General features: G+C 43.5%; 1 protein-coding gene across 5 annotated transcripts in view; it reads right to left on the bottom strand.

Annotated features, from left to right (window-relative positions):
* KDM2A (lysine demethylase 2A) overlaps nt 1-17356 on the bottom strand; it is a 92590-nt gene extending 75234 nt beyond the window's left edge. For 2 of the 5 annotated variants that reach the window (XM_024987455.2, XM_024987458.2), the window contains exons 1-2: nt 16363-17160; nt 15028-15151 (exon numbers count right to left, since the gene is read on the bottom strand). In XM_024987455.2, the coding sequence (XP_024843223.1) occupies nt 15028-15069 (42 nt within the window). In that variant the 5' untranslated portion in view covers nt 15070-15151; nt 16363-17160. Of the gene's footprint in view, nt 1-9770; nt 9893-15027; nt 15152-16362; nt 17161-17270 lie in introns of those variants that run through there. The other 3 variants (XM_059883116.1, XM_024987456.2, XM_059883117.1) reach the window with 3 other exon arrangements.
* Nucleotides 17357-23271: the final 5915 nt, after the last annotated feature.

Here is a 23271-nt window from a genome sequence, read left to right as displayed (position 1 = left end):
ATTGGAGTGGGTGGCCATTCCCTTCTCCAGGGGATCTTCCCAACCCAGGGATCAAACCCAGGTCTCCTGCACTGCCAGCAGATTCTTTACCACTTGAGCCACCAGGGAAGAAGCCCAAGGACTAATACAAACATACCAAAATTACATTCTTACCTTTGCAAAAAACCATGGTATTCTCTTTCAATGAGTGACACACCCAACAACTGGGAATAAGAACAAGCCAAGAACTCAGGAGTCATCTTCCTCTCCAAGGGCATCTAATAGGATCATCAAGTTCCACCAACTCTGTCCTAAACTATCTCGACTCAGTCACTTCTCCATGTCCATTCTTGGTACCAAGGCTTGGTTATCACTTCTTTCTAAGCTATTATAGTACATTCTTATCTGATTTACTTTCCACTGCAATTCCTCCCTCACTAGTCTATCCACCACGACACCCTCCCAGGCGGTCTTTCTAAAGCAGATACCATCAAGTATTCCCATGTTTCTAGTTTCTGTCAGGTCTCCTCACTGCCTATTGCAGTACAAACAACTTAACGGGATTCAGACTCTTCTGATCTCAGATCCTCTCCAGTCTGCGTCTACTAGCTAACACTGAAGTACTAGCAATGCTGTAGTGCTGTTTCCTATTTCTATGCCTGTCAATATGCTGGTTCCTCTGCTTGGAATTTCCTTCCTCATCCTCTGGCTTCTTGAACAACCTTAATGTCCCGATATCCAGTTAGTTTACCTCCACTTTTAAGACTTTCTTTCCTCAGTCATACCCTCCTTTCTCGTCTCTTTACTTTATACATCCTAAATTTCATTTATCACAGCAGAGCACAATTCTGTGTCCTCCTGACTATGAGGACAGGATACAGATACTCGTTTCTGTATCCCCAATACATGCGTTAAACATCAGCAGTACACCCAACAATGTTCGCTAAATAAATAAATAAATGAGCAAAAGACCAAAAAGAACAAAACTTCTGCACCTATGACAATTCTTACACTAAGAAGCAGTTAAATAGGTAGAAAAGATTTAGAGAACGGCAATTACAAAAAGTAAAGGAAAGAGAAAAAAAAAAAGCAACTTCCATGTAAGGAAAGATGCAAGAAAACAAGCTTCTTCAATTTACAGAGTATGAGATGGGTAATAACTACAGGTAAAGTTACTATGTATAAAATAAATAAGCAACAAAGATATATTGTACAGCACAGGGAAATACAGCCATTGTTTTGTAATAAACTTAAATGGAGTATAATCTATAAAAATACTGACTCTCACACACACAAAAAGCACAAAAGATAAATGGAACAAATATGATATTGTTTACTAAATCCTGGAAGTGTGCAACCAGGCATACTAAAAGGAGTTCTTTTTAGGAACTCTATTATTTAATTTAACAGTGAGTAAATTTAAACTCAAGGCAGTAAGCCAAACAACAATGGTGGAAGTGGACCACATGGAAAGTGGAAAAGCACTTAGCATAGTGCCAAGCACAAAATATGCATCTGACATGTGCTATTATTATGCTTTCCAGTAGTAAAGTGTGCAACTCCCTCTATAGGAAGCAAATGAGAATCAACAATAATCAGTACCTTTCAGTCCACAGCAACAACTCATTGCAGGTAACACAACCATCTATTACTATTACAGAGGCAAACATCTATTACTAAGAGAGCTCCTTGTTACAGGAAGTAGATACAGTCCCTCAGCATCCACATGGGATTCGTTTTAGGAACTCCGCTTACCCCCTACCCCTGCCACTGGAAACCAAATCCCACACATACTCAAGCTCCTTACAAAATCGTGTAGTATTTGCATATAATCTATGCACATCCTCCCATGTACTTTGAACCACCTCTAGATTACCTATTACAACACTATACAAATGATTATAAATGTGATGTAAATGCTACATTAAGCAGGTGCCAGCATAGCAAATTCAAGTTTTGCTTTTTAAAACTTTCAATTTCCCCCCTGGATATTTTCAATTGGTTGGTTGAATCCATGGATGCAGGCTGCGGGAACACAGTGGGCTGACTGTATGTGTATCTACTACTGCACAAAAAGCACCTTCACTTTCTGATACTTCTTACTCTGCCGTACCACCCATTAGAGTCCGCCTAAGAGATGCCAGTACTGTATCTTTCCCTCCTTTTAACCACTCTTTTAAGGAGAATCTTCCACTGACAGAAAAACATGTATGTATGCTAGATGCATATACACAGATATAAGCACATATACATACTCATTCTTTGTTTTGGGCAAGCATCAGTCTTCAAATACTTCTCAATCCACTGCCTCTGATTCAAAAACCTCACTATCTAGCTACTACTAGTTTAGAAAAACGTCCTTAAAGTCAACTGGTAGGAAACACATATGAAGAAAAGTTTTAAAAATAACTTTAAGTTCACCAGGCTCCCCCATCCCTGGGATTCTCTAGGCAAGAATACTGGAGTAGGTTGCCATTTCCTTCTCCAAAATTAAGGTAATTAACTCTAATTTCTTTTTTAATGAAGAGAAAAAAAGACTGCTAAAATAACTCTTGCACTTCTCTTTATCATCTATCAGAATCACTTGGCAGACTTGTCGAAACAAGTCTGGATCCATTCCAGTCTCTGATTCAGGTAAGTTTGGGTTTAGGACCTGGGAATCTGCATTTCTAATAATCTCTCAGAATGGTCATCTGGGTCACACTTTGAAAATAACTGCTTTAAACTATTTGAAATGAGAAAGACCTTGCAGGTGAACAAAATAAAGCTGAGATAACTGATACAGACTTCCTGATGACCAAGCTAAGGTTTTTTAATTGTTAGGGTTCAGTTACTATGTTATATAAGCTTTATGTACTCTCAAGGACATGCACGACACATTTCTGCTCATTTCAATAGACATCTAATCATATCTTGGAGATTCATGTATATAAGTTATGTTTATATTAAGTTATGTCTCCTATGTGTGCAAAAGTATTGTCTAAAAAAATGAATATACCTTAATTTCAAAATATTGCTAAAAACAATGCTAACCATCATTTGACAATGCAGAGTTATAAATCTTCAATCTGTAAAAACTGTAGTATTTGCAAAACGCAATAAAATGAAGAAGAAATCCAGGCAGTCTTTAGCAACTGATTAAATATGGAGAGTAACAGAGAAAGGAGTAATGGTTGATAATGCCATTAACAAAAAATGCAGTGGTCTATTCCATCTTAAAACATAACAAACATTCAAGAGAACATCCTCTGGACCCTACACTTGTAGCTAATGACTTGCTCCCCTTCTCTCTTCACAACCAAACTTCTCCAAACTTCTCTTCATTCATTCACTGTCTGTTTCATCTCACATCTATTTTGAAGAATGTCTTTTGCCCTCAAATGCCAGTGAAACTCCTGTTTAAAAGTTTCCAGGAACCTCTATGTTGCCAATTCCAACAGAAATCTCAGTCTTCAGTATACTCAGCCTCTAAGGAGCAACCACTTCAGCTTACCATTCCCTCCTCTTTGAAACACTATCAGTGTGAAGAATAGAAACTGGAGTCAGACAAACCTGGATTCAAAAACCAACTTCTTCAGCGGCTACTCACTGGTCTTGAGCAAATTATATAGTCCCTTCTTAGGTCATTTCCCTGATCTATAAAATAGAGATAATAAAAGCACCTACTTCATACATTTGCAAGCATTAAATGAGTAAAAATACACTAATGCTTAGAACAGTGCCTGATAATCACAGGGCACCACTACTTTTGATTTTCCTCGTATCGCTCTGGTCCCTCTTTCTCTCCCTCTTTGCAAGTCAGTCCCAGTCTGAAGTGAAGTGAAAGTGAAAATTGCTTAGTCTTGTCCAACATTTTGCGCCTCCATGGACTATACAGTCCATGAAATTCTCCAGGCCAGAATACTGGAGTGGTTAGCCTTTCCCTTCTTCAAAGGATCTTCCCAACCCAGGGATCAAACCCAGGTCTCCCGCATTGCAGGCGGATTCTTTACCAGCTGAGCCAGGAGGGAAGTCCATGTGTGAACTACCACACATGTGCCAATGAGACCCTGCTATATGCTAATAAGCTCTTCCTAAAGCCCAGAATGGGCCTTCCTTTGTGGCTCAGATGGTGAAGAATCTGTCTGCAATGCAGGAACATGGATTCAATCCCTGGGTCGGCAAGATCCCCTGAAGAAGGAAATGGCAACCCATTCCAGTATCCTTGCCTGGAAAAATCCCATGGAATGAGAGCTTGGCAGGCTACATATAGTCTATGGGGTCGCAAAGAGTCAGACACTAACTAAAGCCTAGAACCAGTCAGTTACCTGCTCAACGGTTCTACCATGATGTCTCACGGATACTTCACCCTTAACCTATCCAAACTTACGCAAAACTGAATGTAAGCTCTTCCCTTCTATCTCCAAACCTGCTCTTCTTTCAGAGTGACTTGTATCTATCTCAGTAAAAGGACTCCAGCACAAACCATTCACGCGAGAAAAACTTGGGGAGTACATGGTTGTATGTACCCATTAACCTTGCCCTTCATACAACCAATGAACCAAAGTCCTTTGACTCTATTTCCTAAATGTTTGTGAAGACCTCTGTAATTCCACTGTCAGCCTCTCAAGCATACTAGCATTTTATCTTATCTGAACTGTTTTCATTCCAATCCCAAAGAAAGGCAATGCCAAAGAATGTTCAAACTACCACACAATTGCACTCATCTCACTTATTAGCAAAGTAATGCTCAAAATTCTCCAAGTCAGGCTTCAACAGTAAGTGAACCGTGAACTTCCAGATGCTCAAGCTGGGTTTAGAAAAGGCAGAGGAACCAGAGATCAAATTGCCAATATCCGCTGGATCATCGAAAAAGCAACAGAGTTCCAGAAAAACATCTACTTTTGCTTTACTGACTATGCCAAAGCCTTTGACCGTGTGGATCACAACAAACTGTGGAAAATTCTTCAAGAGATGGGGAATACCAGACCACCTGACCTGCCTCCTGAGAGATGTGTATGCAGGTCAAGAAGCAACAATTAGAACTGGACATGGAAAAACAGACTGGTTCCAAATTGGGAAAGGAGTATGTCAAGACTGTATACTGTCATTCTGCTTATTTAATTTATATGCAGAGTACATCATGAGAAATGCTGGGCTGGCTGAAGCACAAGCTGGAGTCAAGATGGCCCGGAAACATATCAATAACCTCAGATATGCAGATGACACTACCCTTATGGCAGAAAGTGAAGAAGAACTAAAGAGCCTCTTGATGAAAGTGAAAGAGGAGAGTGAAAAAGTGGATGGTTGGATGGCATCACCGACTCCATGGACATGAGTTTGGGTAAGCTCCAGGAGTTGATGATGGACAGGGAGCCTGGTGTGCTGCAGTTCGTGGGGTTGCAAAGAGTCGGACACGTCTGAGTGGCTGAACCAAACCACAGTAGCTTCCGTCGGTCTCACCAAATCCATTCTTGTCTCTCCCCATCCTTTTTCTACACAGCAGCTACTGATACTAGTCTACTGATACTAGCATGTTACACTCCTCTGCTGAACTTCTGTATTCCCACTGCATTCACAATAAAGCCCTACTTGACCCGATAACCTTGTTGAGATTTTAATTGTCTCCAGCACTCACTTCTCTCCAGTTACACTGTTCTTTCTGGTTTTATTCAGTTGGTAGGTTCCTCAAACATGTCAGATTTCTTTTAGCGGGGGGCAGAGCGGGGGGCTTTGCTTATGATAATCACTTCTCCCTTTTGCCTGGTTACCTCATGGTCACCCTTCAGGTGTCGGGTTTAAAGGCTTTCTCAAGACAAGGTGTTGTCTAATGCCTGCTGGCACTCCTGAAGCTTAGATTACGTCACCCTATTACACACCTTCAGTGCATCCTCTATTTATCTTTATAGTCCTTTGTGTAACTGTAACTCACATTACTAGCATTAAGTATTTAATATCTGACTTCCCTAACACTGTAATCTTGTGACAGAGGGGCCATGCCTCTGGCTCATCACTGTATCCCAAGTGCTCTGCCTGGTGTGTGACATGTGGTTAAGTGCTTCAAACATTTTTTCATTCCTACCTCAGGGCTTTGAATTAACTGGTCCCTCAGCCTAGAGCTCTGCTGACCCAGATCTGGTCACTCAAGCCCTTGAACTTCACAAGACTGGCTCTGCATCACTCAGGTCTCAGTTACAAAACACCATCTTCTCAGGGAGCCTTTTCCAATGACCCAAGCTCAAGGAGTGATCCCCATACTACAAGTATTTCATCCCCCCTCTTAATTTCTTCAAAATATCCAGCACTGTCTGAACCCATAGTTATTTGGAAGTTCTAAAAAAGCAAGGCCCAAGTTAAGTGCCTGATACAGATTAAGCATTTAGCAAACATTTAAGTGAATGAATCTCCTGAATGAGAAAAGATGACTTGGAGAACATCCTAAATACCAAAACATTCACAAGCTCTACTCCAACGAAGTTGAAGAAGAGGCAGTATATCTTAGACTGCCTACTATGAATCCTGGCTCTTTTCCCTACTTAGCTGTATGCATGCGTAGTTGCTCAGTAGTCTCCGACTCTCTGCGACCCCATGGGCTGTGGCCTGCCAGGTTCCTCTGTCCACAGGATTCTTTAGGCAAGAATACTGGAGTGGGTTGCCATTCCCTTCTCCAGGATCTTCCTGACCCAGGGATTGAACCCGGGTCTCCTGCACTGCAGGCGGATTCTTTACCGTCTGAGCCACTGGCTCAGTTTACTTAGCTTTATAACCTCTGGTAAGCTACTTAACTGCACTATGCCTCAGTTTCCAAACCAGAAAATGGGAATCATAGAACCTACCTCAAGGGGTTGCTGAAAATTAAATTAGTTAATATATGTAAAATGCCAGTACTAAGCACACAATATACACTCAATTAATGTGTACTAGATAACTATCTCTCAGACAGGACTTTCTCCCTCTGTTTCAAATACACAAGGTGACTTTTCCTTTATCTCATCCACCCAAAAAGCGCCCCTTTTGGTTTTTTTTTCTTTTGCACATTGTGCAACTCCAATGGCATCTTTCACAAAATTTAAGAAATGTGAATGATACCCTCTGGAATTGTGTAACATGGTAGCACCATCCCCATTTCCTAGCAACTCCTAGAATTGTGAGTTTCAAAAAAGTAAGATGACCAAAAGTCAAAAAATAGAAACGTACTTTGGAAATGATTAAAATACTATAAAACAAGCACTATATTTACAAATCTACATTCTCTCGAAGTCACTGTCAAAAAAAAGGAAGGGCTGGCTAGATGATACAAAAGAGTTTTGACACAAAAGCATTTGTAACTTCTGTGATCCAGGGATATAAGGAAATGAATAAGGTTGGGGCTACCTTAAATTCACACTGAGGGCCACAACCAGTTCATCAGATTGTTTCTCAGGAAGGGCCATGGGTTTTTCAGCCACAGGGTAATACACAACATTTCAATATTTGCTCGTGTCAATACCACACCTTTTATCTTTTTTTTCTATTCTTCAAAGAGAGTATCAAAATATTTATTGTAACTCCATTATTGATCTCAAGACACTGAGTATTTACTTTGGTTACCCACATTAGTTGATCTTAGAATAAGTAAGTGACGTGAAAGTCGATCAGTCACGTCCAACTCTTTGTGATCCCACGGGCTATAGCCTGTCAGGCTCCTCTGTCCATGGAATTCTCCAGGTAAGAATACTAGAGTGGGTAGCCATTCCCTTCTCCAGGGGAATCTTCCTAACCCAGGTCTCCCACATTGCAAGGTGGATTCTTTACCATCTGAGCCACCAGGGAAGTTAAAAGGAGTAATAAAGAAATCTGCAACTAGGTTGAGGACTTGTCATGACCATGAAGCTACTTCTGTGAAAATTCAACAACAAAAAAACCATTTCATGCTTATTTGGGCAAAGCCCTAAAAAAAGCAATCTGAGATGATTTCAAGATGTTCTGCGTTGGACTTAAACCTCTAAGATTAACAGAAGATAACCAGATGGAGACCCAGAACCCACTGACTGAATCTCTCCCTTTAAATCTGAATTTTCAAACTCCCACTATTAACACTGGATAATTCTCTGTTGTAGGAAATGTTTAATGGAATGTTTTAACAGCATCTGTAGTCTCTACTCACTAAAATACCAGCAGTACACCCCTAGTCTGACAATCAAAAATGTCTCCAGATATTGCCAAATGTCCCCCCTGACAGGGCAAAAACCACCCCCAGCTGAGAATCTCTGCTTTAAATAAATCTGTTCCAACTGTCTAAAATATCCACCAATATTCTCACCTCCCTCTTTTAAAAACCCTCCCACTGATCTTCCTGATAATCGAGATCATCCCAGAGTCCACCTTAATTCGTCTTTGCCTCCAGAATCCTCAGAATTCACTTAGCAGTACAACTCCCTCAATAACAGGTCAGTTCTCTTGTTTAAAACTAGAGTTGGTAATGCAGTTTGTATGAAGACTCTGGGCTCATGATCCCCAGTCAAGCATTCTTTTCCATCAAAATACACTGCCATCCATCAGACAGCACGTTTTGTCAGTCCTTCATTGCCCAAGTGTCTTGCTTCTATCCTTCCTTTTCATTTCTACTATCTACACCTGAGAGTGGTGGTTCTGAAACTTTTGCACGCATCGAAACCACCTGGCTTGTTAAAAACCCAGGTCGCTGGGCCCCAACCCAGAGTTTCTGATCCAGCAAGAATGAGGCAGGGTCCAAAAATAAGCATTTCTAAGCAGCTCCCAGATTCGCAGATAAGGTCTACCTTGCTGGTAAAGGAACCACAGTTTGAGAACCACTGCACTTGAGTACAGGTACCTATCACCTCAGTTCAGTTCACTTCAGTCGCTCAGTCATGTCCGACTCTTTGCGACCCCATGAATCGCAGCACACCAGGCCTGCCTGTCCATCACCAACTCCCGGAGTTCACTCAAACTCATGTCCATCGAGGCAGTGATGCCATCCAGCCATCTCATCCTCTGTCATCCCCTTCTCCCCCTGCCCCCAATCCCTCCCAGCATCAGAGTCTTTTCCAATGAGTCAACTCTTCGCATGAGGTGGCCAAAGTACTGGAGTTTCAGCTTTAGCATCATTCCTTCCAAAGAACACCCAGGGCTGATCTCCTTCAGAATGGACTGGTTGGATCTCCTTGCAGTCCAAGGGTCTCTCAAGAGTCTTCTCCAACACCACAGTTCAAAAGCATCAATTCTTTGGCACTGAGCTTTCTTCACAGTCCAACTCTCACACCCATACATGACCACAGGAAAAACCATAGCCTTGACTAGACGGACCTTTGTTGACAAAGTAATGTCTCTGCTTTTCAATATGCTATCTAGGTTGGCCATAACTTTTCTTCCAAGGACTAAGCATCTTTTAATTTCATGGCTGCAGTCACCATCTGCAGTGATTTTGGAGCCCCAAAAAATAAAGTTTGACACTGTTTCCACTGTTTCCCCATCTATTTGCCATGAAGTGATGGGACCAGATGCCATGATCTTCTCAAGAGGTAATCTATTTTAATTTCCTGACATAAAACTACAAAAATATTACTCCTAAAATACCACTCTGATCAAATTAGTGTACAATTAAAAACAAACCATAACTTTAGTGGCTCTCTACTTTTCATACCTGGCTTTCATAATTGTTTAAAATGTGTTCCCTACATTATCAACACTACCTCCCAAAACAAATCTTCTACTTCCTATTAACAACTTATCAGACCCCCCACTCCATAGTAAGACTTGTGCTATCTTTACCTTCTGCAAGGCCACCCTCTTCCCTCCTCCTCTCTACCTACCTGAAGGAGGCCTTCACCACTGTATCTGTCAAAACCACTGGTTTGGTCACTATCTGCTGCCTTTTATCTTTATGCTTTAAGTTTTTACCAAGTACTCACAGATAGAGAAAACCCCCAAGAACCTAAAATTTAAAACAGAAAACAATGATATGAGTGACATGCATAAATAAAAGGCTTGACATATATGCAAACTACACAAATATTGCTATTTTAGTAGACCAAGTGCAGTAAGTTCAGAATTGACAAAAAATGAAAGAGCACACTAACTTTTAAAAAACATGATCATATTTTGGCTGTCAAGTATTTGTAGCCATCTCATTTAGGATGTTAAGTAGTTATATTAACTACTTAAAAGAAATTGCAAAAGTAGCCTCAAAAAAAGATAAACTACTCAGTTTACAACTTCCTACCACAGAAGTACCTATTTGTTTTCTGTATGAAATACACTGCATGAGATGATAAGGAATGAAAGGAGAAACAGGGTTCAAGGTCAAGCTCCACCCCTTATCAACTTTGTGATCCTGGTCAAGTCAAGGCAGCTCCCTAGGCCTCTATTTCCATAATAAAAACATTAAGGTTTAAAAATTATACCATCTACCTTACAGGGTTGTTTTGAGGATTAAACAGGGTAATGTGTTTGAAAGAACCTGGCCTAGTACCTAACACATGATAAATGTTTACTGAATTTTAACCTCTGCACAATGCAAAAACACAGTATTATCCCAAAAGTGAGACCAAGGGAGCAAATTAATAAAACTTGATTAAGGACGTCCATTCCCCAAGAGGAAAAATAAAGAGAGACATAAAATAAGAGTGTTATGTCCCTCTGCATGGTATATACCAAATGTACCCATTCCCCAACTTAATAGTCAAAACCAAGACTTGAGATTAACACAACCACCATCACTTTCAACTTCACAACCGTAAGCCTGTCTTAAAAGTCAGCAAAAACCTTAACACAGAAGGTTTAACAGGATTTGAGGAAGAACTTAAAATTCAGACAGCTTTTACAGTTAACTAATATTTTCTTATTTTAGTGGCCTAAATACTATAAATGTGTTCATGTGGTATGTGTGCTGAACGTTTTTCATTTGTTAGAGCTTAGGCATTCTGGTTCTTATGTATACACTACAGAACCCAAACCCCAACAGTGTGTTCATCCCTGTACACCAAACTCTCCTCCATTCTTGATCTATTCCTAGTAGTCAAGAAAACTCATAGAAAAGAAAAGTATTTATAAGGGGTTTCCACAATATCAACAAATACTTATTGAGCATTTTCTATATATTTCAGATTGAGAGTACTTTCTTTTCTCTTTTTAAGGCTACTTTATTAAGCACTTTCTATGTGTCAGGCACTATTCAAAGCATCTAGTAGATACCACAAACAAAAACGAAGTCCCAAATCTCAAGGAGCTTATACTCTAATGGAGATATATGCACAAACAAACTTAAGTATGATAGTGATGAGTGCTCAGCAAAATAAGACAAGTAACGGCTTAAATACATCCCTCATTCTGTATTTGGGTCCCCCAAATACAGGTCACTGTGGAAGACTGATGCTTAAGTATAAAAAATTAGCTCCCTCATCATCTGCATGTTGAATACCAAAAATAGGCAATAAGATTTTCCTATATTACTAGGAAAGAGACTGCGAAAATGTACTCTTTCACCAATACAGACTGACAATTAAGTCTAATGGAATAATTATAAATAAGCAAAGTCATCAATTTAGACCATGCTATAATTTTTTTAATTGTTAAGCTATGGAAAAAAATGGCTTAAAATTAGGTTTTTGTGTTGCCTGGTCTATTCCTGGCCAGAAAAACCTTACAGAGGGTACATTCAAAGTGGGACTGTTTGTAAAAGGGTGAATCTGTTCATTCATTGCTCCTGAATCGGGGGATACGATTTTAAGGATAACCCAAAGAAAGGTGAGAACATCATAAGGAATTGGGGCCCTCAGTTTCCTACAACAGATAAATGATTCAGCTACTTTAGAGAGAATCATATATAAGGCACATTAACAGGATTGAGCATCCAATAGTGTAATAACATCCTTTAGAAAATCTCTTAATTTCATCATCAAGACTGACAAGCAAGCTGAACTCTCAAGTAAATCAGCATCTCTCCCTTCAGATAACAGTACTAGCTTAAGTCAAGAGAAAAAAGTATTCAGAAACATGAAAGAGAAAAAAGTATAACTTCTTTTACCCTGAAGCATACTGTCTGAAGTATACTGTCTTCGCTTTCTTTTTACGCTAATTTAGTCATTCGTTTCTACAATTGCCTTTGGCAGGGGCTAGTGAATTTTTTCCATACCAAATGTAACTACACTTTACTCATTTATTTTAAGGCACATTATTTTGCCCTTGACTTTCTATGCAATAGCAAGAACTACTCAGAATTGGTGTGACTTCAAAAACCTAAAAGATCATCAACTACAACTGCTAAGGATTTAACTAATATTTTAGACTAAGAAACTCTAAAATACTATGTAGAACATTCCCTGTAAATGAACACTTAAATATACATAGCTGTGACAAGCATTCAAAACTGCTCCAACACTTTGGCTCCTGAAACCAAATTAAGGAAGAAAAGTTCCATAATTAGTACCTGACAATGTTTCTCAGTAAGGTCCTACATCCAAATTACTAGAAACACAGAAATAAATCATCTTTACCTCAGGACAACCAAATAACCACCCATCACCAAAACTGAAAGTTCTATTCCTCTCACTGTCATACCTCCTTAGGGATGCCAACTTGCCATGGAGAGTATGTGGCTTTCTTCTAGAAATCTATACACAAAACTACTAATATTTTCATTAAAAACAAAATATTTTCATTAAAAACATACATACCATCTTCAAAAGTGTAATTCTCCTCCACAAACACTAGTTTGACAAAAGAAAAGCCCATTTTTAAAAACCATTTCTGATTTTTTAAAAGATGACTTGTCACAAAGATGATATAAACATCATAATTTATCTCACCAAATCCAAGTCAGTTAAAAGCATTAAAGAGGATCTATTCAATCATGAATAATACACATTCTTATTAGTAAGGATACAACTTTTTTTTTTAAGATACGTGAAAGGTTCTCAATATAAAGAAGTCTTGTTCCAACATGAGTCTGGACTCAGACTGTTGATACTGGTACAACATTTTCTTCCCAAGAAGCTATTTTGAAGATATGTCACAGAGGGACTACCATTTAGATTCTGTCCTCTAAAACAACATGGAAGTAAAAGCCGGTTAACACTATAATCAATATACTAGGTGATTCAATTCAATTTGACAAACATATAGCATGAAACCAAACTTTAATCATAAAGCCAAGTTAGTATACCTGTCATTTATTCTCTTTCAAACTTTATGTTCCATGGCCAGTAACTGCAAAGCAAAACTAAATTCTATACTCTGACCTACTTTAAAGAGACACAGTGTTATAACTACTGTAAAACTTAGCCTTTATGTCTTCATGTTAGTCTTAAAATTCCTCAAATAACTAACTTAATACAGAATGCTATAATGTAAGTGTTTGACACAGAGCCATTAAGAGCTCGGTAGGCACACTGCCATTCAAATAAGCCACCGATATCATATCAAAAGTTATGTTATGGAAGGGATTTACACTTCAGATATAATTTTGTCATGTAATTTTAAAAAGGAAAACAAACAGTAATTCTAAACTCCAAGATTATTACCCAAAATTTAAGATTCTCCCAAAATTTGTGCTTTATCCTCTTACACACCACTTTTACAAAATCACAAACCAGAAGGAAAAATATGCTAAAGAAAGGTTAATGTGTGCAACAGGTAGCAATCATTTTACAATTAAAAAAAAAAAAAACTTACCAGGGCAAAAATCACACTTACCACTACCTTTCTACCTTGTTAAAAAATGTGAAAACTTGTTTTGAAAGACTAAATCCCAAGATCTCTTATTTACAAAACAGCTCAGCAATCCTACCAGCTGACATGATAAAAACTAATTTCAAATAGCAGTTAACTAACTGGGAAAGAGTTTTGCAGCATCTTCTTTCTTTTCCCAAAGAAAAATCGAACTCAAGAAATGTCAAAACAAAAAATAAATCCTATATGTACAAAATTCCACTAATGATATACTTTATTTATAGAAGTTGGAGATAAAGAATTATAATCTCAACACAGATTGGGAGACAAGAAGTAAACCTCTGAAATTAGGTTTACCAGAACATTATTGCCTACTGGACATAGTAATACTTGCCAACATACACCACACCTTTTCAACAGTCACATTAAGGGGGTGTGGGGCGGGGGGAAAAACAGCCTATTCTCAGAGTCTGGAGATCAACAGAAAAAGCTTTAGAGAATCATTCTTTTTTCCTCCAAATTCAGTCTAATATGCAGAGCCAAGTAAAACCAGCATAAATTCCTTCAGTTAATCTTCTAAGTCTTTCAGTTCACCAAATTTACATAATACAGACAGTTCTGTGGCTTTCCTCATTCCCCACTCTACAAACATAAATTCACAATTCTGAAATGAATATATGCTGAGTATTAATAAAACTCTCTTTGATGAAGAAAAACAAAAATCAAATTCTTTTAACTCCAGCAGGGAAACCCTGAGAGGAAAACAGGGCCTAAAGGACAAAGTATCCACATGCAGACACAAGTCAATTCCCTCCAAATCATTACTAAGTAGAAATTTATTTCCGTAAGAGAGATCACATACATCCCTCCCAAAATACAAAATACAGAACTTTATCGGCATCCAGTATTCTACCTTCTCTCAATCAATACCCTTCAACACTATCAATGTTCGTGTTAAAAAAAAAAAAAAAAAAAAACCTTAGTTCTACTCCCCAGCTCAAAGCCACAGATCTTGGTACACCATAATCTAAGAAGAAAATTATACAGAACTATTCTTCCTCAAATAGCTTTGCTCCTAAAATTTACATTCTAATCTAAATCAATTAGATTACAATTTCAGTATTTTGAAATTAGGAATCCTTGTCATCCTGTAATTCACAAAATCATCTGATTTACAATCGTTTTGGCAGAAGGCTACCTATACATTCATTTCCAAATAGGATGACTATTATGGCTGTAACTACTTGGCCTAAAACCCACATGAGATATTATCTTCCCTCCTCCTCTGGGGCAGAGAAAAGCCACCTGAAAAGTTTTAATCACAGTATGTTCACAAATGGAAACAAAATAGTTATTCTGCTTCAAAACTGAAGAAAAAAAAAAAGGCAAGTAAATACTAACCAATCTCTGGCTGTAACGAATCCTTTCTTCTTCGGGTTCCATCTCTCACTCTTCTGTTGAAATTACAGAAAGAAACCACTCCAGGGCTGCCTTCCTCTTCCTCCTTAGGAACCAGATTGCAACACTAAAGAATAATGATAGGAGCAGAGATGAGAACTCATCCTCGAACTCAAGCTTTTTTTCCTTGGAATGAAGTATTTAGGATATGTGTAAGTTAAAAGTTTTCCTAAGAAACCGGGTTCCTCTTCATCAGTTTGGGAACTCTCAGCTTTGGGGCAAGTTGTGCCAAACCAAGATCAACAATCACATTACAACTGTCTGAGGCCTATAGGCAAAAGATGGTTTCAGTTCCTTACAGTCGGGCTACACCACTTGTTTCTCCCCACAGGATTACCATAGGCAAGGCTCCCCTTCACGGCAACATTAGCAAAAAAAAAAAAAGCCGCAGCCGGGGTGGGGGGGGGTGGGGGGGGGCGGGTAGGACTTTTCTCTCCTAGCGCCGACCAGGTAAAGCAGCCACTGAACGAATCCAGATCCTAACCAAAATAGTTCTTTCAGCCGTAATTAGAAACTAGAGAAAAGGACAGACTAAAACATAAAGAGAACAAGAAATGAAGACTCCAAAACCATTTCCTATACACCTCTAGTAAAATCCGTATACAATCGTCGCCGTCCTTCCTAAACTCCCCGGATCTTTTCATTTCCAAACCAACCCTCCACCCCAACACAAGACGCGTACAACTCTGAAACAAATTCAAGAGAGTTGCAAATCAGGAACAAAAATTGATCAGATCTTTCTGTTTAAAGTAATAAGATATCTTACTTAAACATATAAGTCAAATTCATCTTTTCCAAATATTAAAGACCGGTTTGCGCGACGGTCGATTCCTAATACCAAGGTTTTTCTTGTTTCTAAATAATTCTCAGGGATAATGGCTTCCACAGAGAATGCAGATTTTTTTTCGTTTTGTAACTACATTATGGCCACGTTAAGAGCATCCTTTCAAAACTGCTACGAGACCCGAGGATCCGATGACACAGTTTGCAATAGCAGTTCGTGGCAGAGCCCTCCTGGAGGAAGCGGTCGCCCCAAGTCGGGAGTCAAACCGTGTTTGCACCCCCTGGACGAGGACAGCCCGGGCTTGGGAACAGTCAGGGCCAGAGAAGAAAAAAATGGCAAATCTCGCCGGGTTCCCCCCGGGAAAGGCGTTTCAATGGTTCGTTCACCCATCAGAAAAAGAAATAGAAACTTTACATTAAGTCTTTAGATAACACAACGAACCAAAACTTCCAAAGGGGGAGGGGGGGGTAAACGATAGGAGGGGGAAATCTCACCGGGGATTCTGCTCGTGAGTTCTTGTCCAAGTGAGAAGTGAAAGATTCCAAAAACTGAGAGGAAAAATTAAATCCCAAACGTCGTCTTCGGTTTTTTTCCGTGGATCAATCCAGTATCCAGAGGGTCAGAGCGACCCGGAAAAGAGAGGAAACAGTTGCTGAATCAAACCTCCTCTTCTGGCTTTGGAAACCGGGAGTCGGAGGCGTCACGAGAGGGGAGCGCGACCCCTCGGCGCCGAGCCCGGGGCGCCCCCGCCTCCCCCGAGCGAGCGGTCAGCAGCCCGAGCGCAAGCCCCGGACCAGCCCCGGCCGCGGGGAGCGCCCTCTTCGCAGTGCCCTCGGCGAGCAGCTGCTCGGCCGCCTCCAGAGCCCGGGAGCGACGGCCGATCAGCTGAGACCGGCCGACCCGAGGCTGCCCGCGCCGCCCCGGCCCCCCGGAACGCGGGCCCCGGCCCCGGGGGGCGGAGAGGGCGGGAGCGGCGCGGCGCGCCGGGCTGGGGGCCCCGGGTCCCCTCGCGTCTCCCCCTCAGCCCGAGCTCCGCGCTGCGGGACGAGCCCCCGGCTACTCCCCAGTCGCAGAGGAAGGATTCCGGGGGATGGGCCCCCTTGGCGTTGCCCCTCCTCCCGGAGCGCCCCCTGCCCAGGATAGACAGAGCGGCGACAGGCCCAGCCGCTGAGAAGGTGCTCTGCGAGCCGCAGCCGCCGCCGCCGCCGCCGCTGCCGGGGAGGGGTGTTGTTTCCCTCACACAGGAGGAGCCGCTGGAGCAGCCGCCGCCATTTTGAACCCGTCAGACTCTCACATACACACAGCTCCTCCGCGGCGCACTGCGCAGGCGCCGCCTCCCCACCCCTCCTTCAGCTCGCCTCTTCAGCCCCCACCCCCCTTCAAGCCTCTCTCGGCTCCTTACCGCTCTCCGGGGTGCACGTGAACGCGCACGCGTCACTCCCCTCTAACGCGGACACTTTGCCGGCGCGCGCACGCGCGGATGCGTCGGCCTCGAATCGCCCGCGCCCCGAGACGCCGACGCGGCTCCCCGCCCCGCCTCGCGTCAGCCTGCCCGCCCTCCCGCCGGCCCACCGCCCCCGCTCCCCGTCGGCCTTCTTCCAGGGCTCCGGCTCGGCCCGCTGCTCGCGCCTGCGCGCAGGCCACGGATCCGCCTCCGCGCGCGCCCTGCCCCCCACACGCCCTCGCTCGAACACACACTTCGCCTCTGTGACCCCGCCCCTCACCGGCCAGCTGCGCTGGGGGCCCTCCCCCACCTCGCCTGGGAGGGTGGTGACCCCCGACCCCCCACAAAGCACAACACCCCCCAAACAGTGGGGAGAAGCGCCCCGGTCCCCTTCAACCGCCCTCTGCCCCAGTCAGCCCGTCACAGTCACACAACCTGAGGGCCGGGCGGCCTGGGCGAGGGCAGCCGTTGCCCGCCTCAAAGCGGGGGTCTCCCGGGGTCAGGCCTCTGGGCCGGGTCGGCCAGACTACCCAGGGAGAGGGGGCGCAGGGAAGGGGCACCTTCCCGCCGGCTGCCCTCCCCTCGCGCGCCCGCCGCTGGGCCGAGGCCGGCCTGCCCGCCATCCCCGGGCAGGCCCTTGGCGCCCCCGCCACGGGGCCCGTCCGCCCTCGGCTCGGGGGGCTGCTTGGTGCAGCAGCCCGGCCCCGCCTCACCCACTCCTCGCCGCTCCAAAGGGGCAGGAAACGGGAGTAGCATGTCTGTCCTGGGCTCGGCTCCCCTGGGGGGAGCTCCGGGCGCTTGACAAGGGCGTCCACAGGTACCAGGCTCGGGAGTGGTCGCCGCGACGGCCCGGGGGCGTTGGCGGCCGGCGCGCCCACCGCGGGCCCGAGGCGCCCGGGGAGGTGGCCCTGGAAGCCCCCGCTCCTCGGCCACGCTCAGGTTTCCGCAGCGCCCGTGCCCCCGGCGGCCCGGGTGGGACGTGACCCCGCCCCCGGCGAGTCGGGGCGCCCCCCACGGAGGGGTGCGCGAGCCGTCCTCGGCCCCCGGGCCGACCCCGCCGCCCCGGGCCGCGGCGGGCGCGGGAGGCCCGGCCGGGAAGATGTCGTCTCTCGGTGCGCGCAGCTTCACGCGAGGGTCAGCGACGGGGCAGCGGCCGCCGAGCCGTGCCAGCCCTGCCCACGAACGGGCTCCCGCGGCTCGACAGCTGCCCGACGGGCTTGCAGGCTGGGGACGTCGTCGGAGCCCGGCCGGAGGTATCTGAGCAACGCCATGCGAGCAGCCCAACCGCGATCAGGGCATTTCCCCAGCCAATCTCGTGCTTTGGGGCCCGTTTAAATTATAAATCCCGTAAAGGACCGTGGCTTGGGCGTTACGCACCCGGGTCAGCTCTACTGGCTTCACTACACTCTTGCTGAGAGGTGTCACACAAATCTTTTTTTCTCCCTGCCTTGGTTTCCTACCGTTTAAACTCTTGATTCCTGGAATCTGGGGATGGAGAGAGGAAGGCATGCAGTGAATCATACAACTGCCATAAACAACCTCAAACTCTTTTAGGAAAACATTAGAGGAAGGCAATAATTGAAATAATGATTTAGAGTTAGGTTTGAACTCTAGGGTAAAGGCAGTATGTAAACTCAAGATATTATAATTTATTAGCACATGAGGTTTTTCTACATGCAAACTTGGGGAGCTTTACAGATATTCTTTGCTTTGTCTCAGGACATCTTTGGAAATAAGCTAAAGTGCCCGGTAGCATTATACTCATTTCAAAGATAAGACACTTGAAGTACAGAAAGGTTAAACAGCTTGCATGACTACTCTAATAGAGGGGAGTTCAGCTCTGCCTTACCAGACCTCAGCACCTCACAAACAACAAGAGGTTTGTTAATATGGTATTGCCCTCTTGCATTCCAGTCACTGGGAAATGTTCTTTATTCTAATACCAGCTTTGTTCAGATGTCTTAGATTTCCAGAGTAAATGAAGGGCTTCACCCAAAATTATCAGGCCTAAAGCCTAAGTGTTTCCTACTATAGTAAAATATATTTAAAAGGCAGCAGTCTTTAACACTGGCACTACCAGATGGGATCCCATAGGCATCTGGATCTCCACAGGTAGAGGAAAAGGCAGCAGCTTGCTTGTTTTGTCTTTAAGGAGAGATTTTGCCATTGTCAGATTAAGTGTCAGGCCTCATTGCTATTTGCAAAATAAATGGCTTTATTTCCTTCCCATATATCCCTATAAATTCATGAAATATTTACTTGGGGACAGAGAGAGAGAAGGAGGTCTCTAGCAGAAGCTCATCTTGGTCTTGCCCTTTGTCTTAAGATCCAGGACTCCTTAAAGTGATTAACTGTCTCACCTTCAGATAACAGATGCCTCCTGCAGGTTTAACTAAGGTGCCTATGCTGAGAGGAAACCCACGGCAGCTCCAAGAACAATAATAGTAATACTTACTTTGAACAGGACTTCGAGTAAAGGTTTGTCAGATTGCAGCCAGCTCCTTTCCAGTTGAAAACCATTTGTTAACTAGTCTGCACTGGGGGACATGACGTTTAAGCAGATACCCACAATGGTTTCTCCACAGGCTGGCTTTGTTAATATTCCAAGGCAGATGTGCAGGGTGAGATAAGAGATAAGCAGATGGCTAGTGATTCCCCCTACAATCACAGTGGCTCTGGTTGGCAAGGGCATATCACGAGGCTAACTGCTTTGCCCCAAAAGAGCCATTTTCAAGGAGAACAGAGCTTGGGGATTCCCCAGGAAAGCCGCTAGAACTGTGAACAGCCAGCTATATGTATTCGGCTTCAGGGAGAGGGCAAGAGTAGTAGATGGAGAGAAAAGAAAGAAAAATTCCTTTTAGAGGCATTAAGAAGAGACTCTCTGACTGGAATAAACTGGTGTCTTGGTAAGATATTAACAAATATTTGCTTTCTTAAGCAAAGCTGGTGGTTTAGTCGCTAAGTCATGTCCAACTTGTTACCCCATGGACTGTAGCCTGCTGCGTTCCTCTGTCCATGGGATTCTCCAGGCAAGAATGTTGGAGTGATTTGCCATTTCCTTCATCCAGGGCATCTTCCCAACCCAGGGACTGAACCTGAGTCTCCTGCACTGCAAGCAGACTCTTTACCAAGTGAGCTACCAGGTTATATTAAGCAAAGCTAAGACCCAACAAATACTGAGAACCAAAATCTGTATCACCTTCAAAAAGAGAACCCTGTAATCTGATCAACTAAGTTAAGCTATTTCCAATGTCATTTCACTCCCTAAATATTAAGGAGGAAGTAGGGATAAGGAAATGACAACCCACTCCAGTATTCTTGCCTGGAGAATCCCAGGGACAGAGGAGCCTGGTGGGCTGCCGTCTACGGGGTCTCACAGAGTCGGACATGACTGAAGTGACTTAGCAGCAGCAGGGATGTCCTAAATAGTATAGATCTAAACCAAAATAGAAAAGTTGGTCTTGAAGATCTCCTAAGAGTTAGCATGCATGTGTTTTCAGTTGTGTCCGTGGACTGTAGCCCACTAAGCGCCTCTGTCCGTGGGGTTCTCCAGGCAAGAATACTGGATTGGGTTGCTATTTTCTCCTCCAGGGGATCTTCCTGACCCAGGGATCAAACTCAAGTCCTGAATTGATAGGCAGAGTCTTTACCACTGAGCCACCTGATAAGCCCACAGGAGGTAGTGTAGCCAGTGATTTAAAAGCTTTAGCATCAGAGACTGAAGTTGTACTCTTCGGACTACCAGCTACTTGGTCCTGATGATCGCCTCAAAGCCTAGGTTTTTCTTCTATACAGTGGGGAAAATACCTAACGCTCAGGATGAAATGAATAGTGTCTTAAAACCCAATGTCTGGCATATAATAGCCACAGATTATGAGCATTTACTATGTTTCTGACCTCCAGTTTTAAGGAGAGATGGCTTGAGTGTTTAAGCAGATTTACGTATCATGTAAGGAGTGACTTATTCATAGGTTTTCCTCTTTCCTTTCCTTAATCCTAGTCTCTCCTCTTCAACCCCTGACTCTGATCTCTATTTTTCTATCATCCCTGACTCTGCCTCTCCCTGATCATCACTCAAGCATACTAAAGTCTCTTTCTTTTCATCTTTCTCTCCATTCTTCCACTAATCACCTATTGTGTTCATTCCTCTCTCCAGGCATGCTCATGTCATCCACTTTCTCATCATCAAAGTAGACCTTGCTTGCCCATTTCCCACTACTCATTTTTGGTGCGCTCTAATCATGTGTGCTCTCTGGTTTTGTAACAATCACTTCCTGAACATCTTTCTCCACCCCCTCTACTGGACTGTAAGTTCCTTGAAGGCAGGGGCCAGGCCCCATCTGTATCCCTCAAAAGACCTTCCAAAGTTAGTATCAGGTACTTACTGTGTCAACCTTCAGTTCAGTTCAGTCACTCAGTCGTGTCTGACTCTTTGCAACCCCATGGATTGCAGCACGCCAGGCCTTGTCCATCACCAACTCCTGGAGTTTACTCAGATTGATGTCCATTGAGTTGGTGATGCCATCCAACCATCTCATCCTCTGTCATCCCCTTCTCCTCTCACCTTCAATCTTTCCCAGCTTCATCCTCTCACCTTCAATCTTTCCCAGCTTCAGGATCTTTTCCAATGAGTCAGCTCTTCGCATCAGGTGGCCAAAGTATTGGAGTTTCAGCTTCAACATCAGTCCTTCCAATGAACAGTCAGGACTGATTTCCTTTAGGATAGACTGGTTAGATCTCCTTTCAGTCCAAGGAACTCTCAAGAGTCTTCTCCAACACCACAGTTCAAAAGCATCAGTTCTTCAGTGCTCAGCTTTCTTTATAGTCCAACTCTACTTAGGAAGGATAAAAATTAGGTGTTAGGTGATTATGGATCTTAAAGGATAGAAAGTTCTCAGTCTGAAAGTAAAATCTTAATTGATCAAGAAAAGAAAGGAAGACAGAAATGCCCTGCAAATTTTTGTATCGTTGAACATTGATAACGTGAGACTCTTTTACGTTTCGTGGAACACGGTTGACCCTTTCCTTGGGACTATGGGACCAAAACCCTCCCTGGCCCAGTCTCCCCTTGCTGCCATTTTCCCCAGGCATTTGGCCTGCCTTTGCGCAGACCCACCTCTCGTGAATGGTGGGGTTGACTTCGGCTGTGGGACAGCTGCAGCAGTATCTGGGATCCACCTGCTCTTTTAGCGGTCTTAGCTTTGCCTGGGGGCCAGGCCACCCTCACTTCCACATCTGAAAGGGAGAGACTTCCTGCTCTTCCTGAGTGGGACTGAAAGAGGCTGAGCCCTATGTCTCATGACACCTATGTTTAGTAGGGGGAAGTTTGTGTCACCCTAGGGTTCTGTTTGCAACCCTATGCTTGTTGGCTGGCTCAGCTGGTGATGGCTTAGATAGCTGTGAGGTGCCCCAGCCACATCCCCAAAGGACTAGTTGCCTAAAACTTGGGCCTGTTCCTGGATCCTCCCAGAGGGTCTACTCTTTGCACATCTTCTTCAAGCTATTCACTGCCTTTTGTCAACTTCAGAGTCTGGTGCTCTTTCAGCTGTTTTGTGAGGGGGCTTACCAGCTGTGTGTTATTAGTCCAGTCCCTTAGCCTATGAGAAACTTCTCTCTTTTATAAAACAGAGATCATGACTCCTTGCTCCGTTTCCTCCTAGGATTGTTGTGGAGTCAAATGGACTAATCAACAATGTCCTATGGAAGCTGGAAGACAATATATTTAGAAAGGATTGCTGGTTCTCTTATTTCTTTTTATTTATTCTCCTATAAGAAAGATTTGTTTTGTTACCGAGTACCTTGTGCTTAACACTAAATTAAGTGTTTGGACGGAAAAGGAGATTTGAAAAATTAGAAAGCATGGATTTTACTCTTGAAGACTTTGCATCATGGAAGAGATGCCAGGAAGACGTGACATACTAAGATAGTGGTGGTCATGACAATGAATTGCTGGAAAATA

Source organism: Bos taurus, chromosome 29, assembly GCF_002263795.3.
Source record: "Bos taurus isolate L1 Dominette 01449 registration number 42190680 breed Hereford chromosome 29, ARS-UCD2.0, whole genome shotgun sequence".
Classification (NCBI taxonomy): domain Eukaryota; kingdom Metazoa; phylum Chordata; class Mammalia; order Artiodactyla; family Bovidae; genus Bos; species Bos taurus.
The sequence above is the reverse complement of the archived record's forward strand: the minus strand, read 5'-3'. Positions and strand labels throughout refer to the sequence as shown.